This window comes from Nanorana parkeri, unplaced genomic scaffold (assembly GCF_000935625.1).
Source record: "Nanorana parkeri isolate BGI_ZX_2015 unplaced genomic scaffold, ASM93562v1 scaffold77, whole genome shotgun sequence".
NCBI lineage: Eukaryota > Metazoa > Chordata > Amphibia > Anura > Dicroglossidae > Nanorana > Nanorana parkeri.
In genome coordinates this window covers 82,519-92,827 of record NW_017306345.1, presented here as the reverse complement: position 1 = coordinate 92,827, position 10,309 = coordinate 82,519, and the positions used below count along the sequence as shown (strand labels likewise).

At 40.5% G+C, this 10,309-nt stretch overlaps 1 protein-coding gene across 1 annotated transcript in view; it reads right to left on the bottom strand.

Moving 5' to 3' along the window:
* Positions 1-6,606, bottom strand: part of TNNT2 (troponin T2, cardiac type) — a 25,205-nt gene extending 18,599 nt beyond the window's left edge. Inside the window, exons 1-2 of the mRNA XM_018576772.1 lie at positions 6,561-6,606; positions 1,630-1,653 (exon numbers count right to left, since the gene is read on the bottom strand). Of these exons, the coding sequence (XP_018432274.1) occupies positions 1,630-1,653; positions 6,561-6,606 (70 nt within the window). The remainder of the gene's footprint in view (positions 1-1,629; positions 1,654-6,560) is intronic.
* Between the last annotated feature and the right edge of the window lie 3,703 nt (positions 6,607-10,309).

Here is a 10,309-nt window from a genome sequence, read left to right as displayed (position 1 = left end):
TCTCAGCAGTAACAAGCTAGGCTGCACGGGAGATGGAGCACTATGCTGTGCTTGATCACCTGTGTTGGCGTGCAGGGGAGACATTAGGTGTCATTAGACCCCAGATGTTTCCATAAAGAGAACCTGTCACCTCAATACAATATCACATAGGAGTTTGTTAGCTCCTATGTAATAGTAATAAAGTTAAGGGGGAAAAAATTAAAGTAATTAAAAATAATAAAATAAATATTTAAAAATTAAAACCAACCCCACCATTTGCATGAGAATAAACATGCGTGTGTGGGGCATTTATGTGTATGCACCAAACATGTTAGGTATCACCGCGAACGGAGTGAGAGCAATAATTCTCGGGCCATAATTCATGGTTAACGCTAAACTGATGACCTGTACAGGCTTTTAAAACATCACCTATGGACAATGTTGTGAAGCATAGTTTTTCGCCATTGCTGAGGTGCATGCAATTTTAACACTTGACATGTTTGGTATCTATTTACTCGATGTAACTGCATTTTGTATATGTAACCAAAAATGTGACCATGTGTCACATTGTTATGCCTGATAAAGGGATTGCATCTGGCTCCTGTCAGTCATTACGGTGCCACCCCCTCTGATGGTATCTGTGAGGGCCACACATCCCTTGTGACACCCCTGCCTGCAATACTGCCCCTACCCCTTACTAAAGCTCCAAACCCCCACATACCCCCCGCAATACAATTCCATACCCCCAATAATGTTTAAAATGTGCATATATATACGTTGTTGAATAGTGCACAAGTTGTTTTGTGTAATAAATGAAAATGTCTCAGAAATGAATCATTTTTGGGTCACGACTTAATGACCAAGGAAACATGTGGGTCCCGAGGTTACACAGGTTGAGAATCACTGCTCTATAATGTTGAAGACATTTCACTGCTTATCCAAGAAGCTTCAAATAGTTTTGAAACATCTTCAACATTACAAAAACAGTTCATTTCAATGCAACTAACTACTACCCGCTATCTTAAGCCAATGCTCCCAGTTTTCAACAATCAAGAATCATTTAAACATTTTACAGCCATAGCCAGGGTCTATAAATACTTAAAGTGGCACTAAACCCAGGAGATAGATGTTAAAAATGCATTCAGGTACCCTAATTATTAACAAAACTGTACTTTATCTCTGTATTACTCTGTAGATCCTCAAATATCTTTGAATTTGTGCTAACACTGTCCTTCTTTCTGAAGGGTGGCTACTTTTGTTCCCCCTGGACCCTGTGTGGACCACTCCAAGCTTACTCCCGTGATGGACTACAATCTCAATACAAATTAGTAAATTAAACAGGAGATTGTAGACCCTGACAGGAGTGAGCTTGGGAAGGTGGGTACTTCACAACACACATGGGGACCATGGGAAACAAAAGTAGCCACCCTACAGAAGGAAGGACAGTGTCAGCACAAATTCAGAGATGATTTGAGGATCTACAAGTGATACTCAAATAAGCTACATTTTTGTTAATAGTTAGGCTTAGGCTAGTTTAGTCTTACTTTAAATAAAGAGAGTCGGTGGTTACATTAAATTGTATTGTCTTGTAAATAATGCTCACACGTTTAGTTGACTATTACTAATTAAACTATATTACAAAAAACTTACCTTCTCCATGTTCTTCATCTCCAGCTGTAAAGGGAAAGCAAATATAAATAATTGGGTATGCAAGCACTTGTTTCTGTTTAAGGAAAGCAAAGGGGTTCATTTATTAAGGTAGTAGAGCAATTTACTTAGGAGCCACTGGGCACATTTTCTTCTCCCATGGGGGCCACTTGCCAAATTTCAACTTCAAACAAAATGTAACTATACATGGTACCATTGTTAATGTTAATGAGTGTGTTTATAATGTCAGTATATGTGTTTGTGATGGTCTCTTTGTATGCAATGTCAGGACATTTTTTAGTGTTGGTTTGTGTGCCCGTATTGTCAGGATTTCTGTGACTGATGTCGGTATGTGTCTTAATGTTTTTGTGTTTGTCATATCAGTATGTATACATGTGTAAATGTGTGCAGTGTCAGTATATGTGTGTGTTTTTTTTCCCACAGGTTTTAATTTTAAAAGGAGGACCAACAGTTTCACACATTCACTAATTTCTCACACAGAAATAAGTGCACACACAGAAATACACACACACAAAAATACGCACACAGAGAAATACACCCCCACACACAATGTGACTGGGGTTTCAACCTGGTCAGAAAAGTAAATTTAGCCTCTAAGCTGCTTAAATAGCAGACGTACTAAAGCGTTATGATGGGTAGGTCTTTCTTGCCAGTAAGGAAGCAGTGACACACCGACATCTTCAACAAGTGAAAGAGCAATGCTGTAGAAGGAGGTAAGCGCCTCTTAGTGATTAAGGATCCTGTTCCAACAGTATCACTAGTGTGACATGGCACTGCAAGCAAAATAAGACACTAGACCTGATGTGCTATATGCTAACTTATACTGCTAGGGAAGATAAATAGTGTCTACTCTCCATCACTGGCATAATCACAATAGCTTATTTGTGCATCCTGCTGCATGCACGTAGGCATGGTTGATCTTGGCTGTTCTTACAGCATAATATCATGGATGTACCCTATGTCCAGATAGTATTACAACTCTTCCCCCAGGCCCTGTTCATAATGAGGTACAGAATTTCTGTTTCAGGATGGGAGGTAGTATGGAAGGACTACTAGTACGGTGTTGTGACGGGATTTGTAGCCTCTCCATTCACAGACCCTGCCAAATGAAATAAATTAATGCAGCCTGGCGGGAGAAGACACCTGCGATTCAGAGAAGTTTTACAATATATTTGGGTGTAATCTAAAACATAGTCAGAAAAGTAAGCTCAACCTTTAAATGACAAATACTTATAGTGAAGCCTAAAGCTAGGCAATTCTAACTAAAAGAATTAATCAACTGCCTTCAGTGTCATCTGCATGTCAAGAATACATACTGTAAATTAATATAACCTGATGAAGTTACATTCCAAAGCAGATACATTGACGAATAGAGAAGCTTGGAAGGTGACATTTTGACATAGGTTTGTGACAGGTTTACTTTAAGGTATGACATGTATAATATCAGATAAAAGTGCAAAATACATTTTTGTAATAAATGTGTCACATCAGACTTATTTCAGAAATACCTCCCGGAGATGTCCAGATGTCTCAGTGGTGCACCCAGAGGCACCATACTGATGAATGCCAGGCCTATTGGCAAATACTGCTATCAAACTCCTAAAGGAGTATAGACTTAATTTGGCAAAGTGAAATTTCACTTTGCAAGGAGATTTTCCCTTAGATTAGTGAATGAGTGCTGACTTCAATCGTTAAATCACGTGCAAGCAAAAATCCTGTTTTTTAATTTTTCCTTGCACGTGATTGGATTTTATTTTCACCAAACTCCTTAAGCTATATGAAAATTCACTTTGTAAAGTGTGCATGCATGCTTTACTCCTATACTTAATCAACCCCAGTGTGACAGGGATAAGCATGGCAGGGCTGAACAAAATTTCAAATGTTTTGCCAGGCAACATAGTTCACAAATATTTATTTAAAACAGACCTTCCAGTACAATGTAAGGTTTGCATATAATATCCAGCTCCCCCATTTAAAAAACAAATTCCATTCTATTGCACGATCATTTTGATCAGATTTCGGCAGATCTGCTTTCTCCAGGATCTTGCTGGAAGGAATATGACATCATCCTCGCCTAGATGCCATGGACCAAGGACAGGGGTAAATCTATAAATCTAACATTTTTACAGCAAGATGTGCCTTAACTATGCCACTGCTTGCTATCTGGATTTCTGCTTTATATAAATAAAAAACATGTTATAGCATTAATTACATACAATATAAAAGTAATCAATCACGCAGATGACATAAATATAAGATTAAATGGCATACCCAGATAGCAAGTAATTGAGCTGCAAGTTTGAAAATGACTTGCTAAACTATTGCAGACTTGCCAAGCTTCACAATTTTGTTGCACAATTACAGCAAGTCTGCATTGCAAGTCTCCAGACCAGCGAGCTTGCAGAGCTCTTGCTAGGACCTGCAGGACTCTTGCTGTAGACTTGCTAAGCAAATTTGCTTCAAATTCAAAAAGTGTCAACTAGAACTTGTGCTGCAAGTGTTCTGCAAGTCTACAACTTGCCAGGAATGTGTGCAGCAAGTTAAAAAGAATTACAATTTAACCCTGCCACAAGTTTGTGGCAAGTTATCCTTGCTATCTGGGATAACAGGGTTAGTATTTTTTTTATATGTATAAATACATGTTAATTATATTTTGATCATTATAACTAGTTTAGAATAATTAATATATTTATAATATTTATTGTACAAATACTAAATTAGCACAGTTTAAGAAAAGTAAATCAAATATTTTTTATCTAATTGTAGTCTGTTGATAGATTTTTAAACCCTAACATTTTCAGGGAATCCTATGTCATGAATTATGTTTATTTGTAAAACAAAGATTATGTATATCTAGTAAACATAGACATCAGTTTAATGTATCATGTATGAACTTAAAAAAATAAAAAAATTGGCCCCTTAATTATTACCTTAGAAAGTTGTAACATTTTGGAATCTGATTTAGTTTTATTTTGCTCCCATGTGAAAACACTGTTGCTTGTCAATTTACCATGTAGGTAACCAGCACTGTCACATGGGGTTGGGGACAATGTCTTCAGCCCTCCAAAGACTCCAAGTTGCAACTCTAACCACTAGCTATTTTGTAAAAGTTGGAAATAGGGTTGCACAATTAAGGTAGTTTGTAATTGATGTTCCCTCTTCCAACTGGAGAGCTGGAGATTATGATATATTATTGCTGCAAAGGGAGTAAAGATGTAGCCCAAAATGGTAGTCTAAATTTCATATACCCTATCCTTAGAGTCCATTCTTTATAAACTAATTTGAAATGTATGGGTCTATTCACAAAGCTGCCGAAGGATCTAGCCATAGCTTCGGCTGATCCTTCGGCTAGCTCCGGCCCCAGGACCCCTTTGGTTCAGTAGAACCGAAGGGCTGCTGTACGGGCTATTCCCTATAGCCCCTACAGCTCCCGAAGTTGGCCAAGCGGCTCAGTCGAGCCGAAGGCATATGCTTCAGCTCGACTGAGCCGCGCTGAAAGCCGAAGCTGGCCGAATGGCCGTCCATTGGCCGGCCGACAGCCTGTTTCTGACAGCTGGGCAGAGCCAGCCGTCATCTCACAGCTGGCTCCGGCCACTTGCAGAGAGATCAGCGTCCCTGGTTACCAGCTAACGAGGGACGCTGTCATTACACACTGAAAGCGGCCTCTCCGTGGTCTCAGTGTGTATTGACAGATGTAATTTCTGGTTACCTGGTAACCAGGAACGCATCTGTCATTCCTCCACCGGACGCTCTGGAAATCTAATAGGCTCCCGGCCGCCCGGGAGAGAAACACTTTCTCACAGAAAGGTTCACTCTGCTCGATAGAGCAGAGTAGACCTTTCCCTGCTCGTTTTTTCTTTTTTTTCTTTTAAGGTCAGCCAACGGCTGAAAAAAAAGGAAAAAAAATCCCCATAGGAAAGCATAGCCAGATTCCTATTGGCTATTTCAATTTGCAATAGCCAATAGCAAACTAGCTATTGCACCCACCCACTGCTGCTGTCAATCAGCAGAGGGGGACCTGCAGTTCTCCATCAGGTCCCCGTCTGGTGATTAACAGCAGCAGAGGGCGGGTGCAATAGGTAGTTTGCTATTGGCTATTGAAAAGTGAAATAGCCAATAGGAATCTAGCTTATGCTTTTCTTATGGGAATGTCTTTTTTTTTTGACGGCAGCAGAACCGCCCAGCCAATAGAAAACAGTTGGGCGGAGCTAGCTGTCACTGCTAGCTCCGCACAATCGTTTTCTATTTTTTTTCTACTTTTTAAAGTATTTTTCTGCTCTGCTCGTTCCCACAGAGGGACCGAGCAGAGCAGCCGAGCCGAATGCTGCTCATGTTAGTAGACCAAATCAGAAGAGCAGCCTAGAGCAGTGATGGCAAACCTTTTTGAACCCGAGTGCCCAAACTGCGACGCAAAATCAATTTATTTACCTCAAAGTGCCAGCGCTGAAAATAAGTTTAGTACTGTATTGCAGTTCGGGCGCTAGGGTTTAAGAAACGTTCAACATCACTGCCTTAGGCCCCATTCACACCAAGCGACATACCTTACAAGCAGAGCCGGGATAGCACGACTGTTCGCGCGACCTTCACCGTCGGGCTGCATTCAAAAATAGAAACATTGCGCGACATCCGCGGGAAAAAAGGTCCTGCTGAAGCGACGGGCGACATGGAGCTGTACATTAGAACAGCTCCATTGAATAACATTGGCCAGCGACTTCTCGCGATATCGCGTGGCAAAAATGCAAGCAATAGCGGGATTTTACGCACAGTGTGAATGGGGCCTTAGGCAAAATAGGGAAACACGCATATTCAAACATTTATACACTTAATAAAACACATACACATGGAATGAAACACACACATCACGCCTTGTTTTGCTCTCAGGAGGGGAGGGGGAAAGGCTGTGCGGCTCTCACGGGGGATCAGAACATCCCGGATTGCCTCTGTAGTCGTGCCGGTCATAATCAGGAAGTGGCGCTGTGGCCTCTAAACAGGCAGATTAGACGGCCGCTCGCGGGGCCTCCCGGGGTCCTAGCGAGGAGGAAGCGGCCATCTAATCTGCCTGTTTAAAGACCGCCGCCGCTGCCTGATTGTGACTGGCCCGGATCGCGTACTGAGGCGATCCAGGTCGGTCGGATCTATTTCCATTGGTGGTCCCTTAACCTGGGCTCGCATGCTAGTAGAGAGGGCCCCGCATGCCCTCCCTGCCACGCGTGCCATAGGTTCGCCACCACTGGCCTAGGGTGATAACTCTGCTCTTCCATAGATAAAGTGCAGTTAGTGAGTATTGTCTCCCTAAGACAGAAATACAATTCTTACAGTTAAAACAGCTCCTATGTAAGCTTCAATATGCTGTGTGTAGTTCTGTTTTTTAGCTGTTTGCTGGAGTTGAGCCTTAAGATGAAACATAAAGAAAAGTCTCCACATAAAAATAATTTCAGGTATTATAGTTTAGCCTACCTTCTTCTGCACTGGCTTCTTGTTCATTATCTACCGATAAAAAAATAAAAACATATTTTGTAATAGATCTTCAATTACTGTACAGGGTAACACAACAGTCCCAAAGGACCATGTAAAGAAACCAATGCATTTGTATTTTACAGTAAGAGCACATACCCAAGAATAAATGATGATTTAATATTATTTACCCAGGGCATAGGCCGCCTTCCTTAGCTATCATTGCCATTGAAGAGTTTAGAGAATACACTGATCTTAAAATTAACTGCCAGAAATTAGTCCTTGCCATTATACATTCCTCAATATCAATGGCTTCTACCTTACCTCCAACACCTTTAAACACTGTATCCTCCTTTACATATCTGGGGATAGTGATACCAGAGATCCCTCTGGACTATATTACCCCGGTGTGTTGCAGTACCATTCATTTTAAAAGGCACCCAAGGGCACCAAGGCAATAGTGCATATCTATTTTTATTTGCATTTAGGTGCACAGTCGTTTCAAAATTATTGTACCTTCTTAATGCAATGAGATAAGTAGTATGTAGCACTGAGGTATGCTGGCAAACAGTCATATATGCTGCATTAGGTAGATTAGTCTGCATTATCCCAATCAAGTGAATTAAATGTGGTAAAAGTACAACATATGACAACTTTGTTTAAAATTAAAGTTGAAATACATATATGAGAGATGTTTTACCTGACAAAGGTGTGCATTTATGTACATCAAATCCTAAATTTGCACTACCCTGCTAGACCTGAAACTAGGTTGCTGACCTGATATTTATCTCCTGCAATTTTCTGGATTATTTAATTATTGGATATATTTTCTAGCTACCCAACTCCAGCACATGGTGGGTTGGGACAGTGAAGGTAAGGACTCGCTTGACTCTGGTATTATAGGGTCCTTCCTGGATAGTAGAGGTCCACTTCTCACCCTTGAGACCTCTCTGTATGGTAAAAAATACACCACCTTGCAAACTTTAAAAATAATGGGTAGAGTATGGTGTTCTGTTAAATGTTTAATGAGAAGGTGGGACACCCCCTTTTCGCTGACCAACGTGGGAGCCGCCACTTAAGTGACAGGAACATTGACAGGCCTTTGGCCACCTGCATTTATTAAAGTTGATTGCACCTGTGACACAGTATGGGCCCAACGTTGGCTAGCCTAAACTACTACAACTGGCCAGTATTGCAGGGATCTGAGGGGACATTTGGGACTAAGCCATTTAGTAACCCAGTATCCAGAGTCAGTGGGAATCTGTTCAGATAGCTCAGCACTGTATATTGCATTATTTAGACAATCACAGCTGCAGAGTGTATGAAAACCAAAATTGTGTTTGTTACATGCTGTTTATTTTTCTTTTGTTCTTTATGTTCTTTGGACCCTGTCTATGTGAGTTATCTTGGTTTGGGACCGAAGAACCCGCTTATTGCACTGGCTCCTTCAGGGTTAAGCGCTACTATGTAAAATTGTAGTTTTGTTTTATATTGTTTATAACCAACCTTTTTCTGTTACCTCTTCCTCCTGTATTTCCTCCTCTTCATTTGTCTCATGTACTGCAAATATAAATTCAGACAGGCATTTAATATTATACATTACTGATTCGTTGCTTTATTAAAGGGTATTTTAATTTTCCCTAATTACTTGGGAAAGTGAACTTACCCTTTAATAACATATAATGTGAAACACTACTTATGGTATAAATGGACACATTCATCATATAAAAAAAATTATATTTACCTTCTTCCTCCTCTTCTCTGTAAGAAAGAAAACAAAGCTTAGGAAAAAGAAAAATATTTCTATATAGTGCAGATTTACTGCCTATCTTTAAAGCAGACCTTTACACTCAAAAATCAAGTTCTACCAATGCATCCCTCTATGTATGATGATTAATAATAACATAGACAGGTGTCAGGTGTACAATGCTGTGATTTTGAAATGCACTCAGAGTCTCTCTCTCTCTCTTGTTTGTATCCTGTACTAGTATCTAGTTTGTTCAAGATGTCTTCATTTTCATTTATATCACCAACTTTAAGTGACAGCCACCTATTTGGGTGTTTTTTCTCCCCTTAGCATGTTGCTACCCTATCTGACTGTTGGTCCGCTCTGGACATTTTTTGCTGCCTGGATTGAACCCTCTGTATTCAACCTACTATTCTTACTTGGTTCCTCTGCATATCCTCCTTATTCCTTTCTTCTTCTCTCCATAGCCTTGTACCCTTTCCCCCTTTCTGTCTCCAAGTTTGTCCCTTATCCCTCTTTCTTCCTTTATGTCTTTAGGTGGCTAGGTCCCCTGAGGGGAGCTAATCCTCTTATTTTTTCTATCCAAAGCCAGCTTTTGCTGCGATAAGTTTGAATCTGTGAAGATATTTACAATTCCTTATTTTGTCGCACTACGTATTTTGCCTAAATGTCTTGCCTTTGTCTAATCTACACCCCAATATGCTTATTATGCTTGTATTTCTTTCTGAAAATGGATAAAAACCTGTTTGACTAAAATGATTGATTTTTCTGTTCTTCTACCTTCAATTGTTTAGGTTAGTGATAAGTTATCCCCTTAAGGACCAAAGACGGAATTATTCCGTCATGTTTGTCTGTGCCATAAGGAACCATGACGGAATAATTCCGTCATGGGTCCTTAAGGGTTTAAGCTTCCCTCATGCACTATATGAGAACATATATATGTCACATCAAATAAAGCCCCTTTTGTCCTTTGGCCCTGTGCAAAAAACACTAGGGATGCACCGATATATCGGCTGCCGAAAGATATCGGCCGAAAATTGCACTTTTGGCATAATGCCGAAAGTGCAATTTTCCTGCCAATACATTGGCGCATCCCTGATTTCTTTCCTACCCGCTGGGCGCTGCTCTATGTCGCAGCCGGGAGGAGAGAAACTGTGATAGCCGGCGGAGCACTGCGGGAGGAGAGCGCAGTGAGCGGCCGGTGTCTCCTCCCACACCGCTCAGCCGCCTATAACAGTGCGGCAGAGCGGTGTTTTTATGGTATGGTATGGTATGGTATTTTTATGGTATGTGTACTATATCCTGAATTATGAAAGAATGGGAGTGATCTACATCATCTCCTGTTCATTCATAGTTGTGGTTATAGTAAATAAACAAAGTACTCATGTTATCAATGAACAGGAACCCTCATAGAGGATTCCTTGACAAGGGTATTGTCTACCTTTTTTTTTAAGGGGTCAA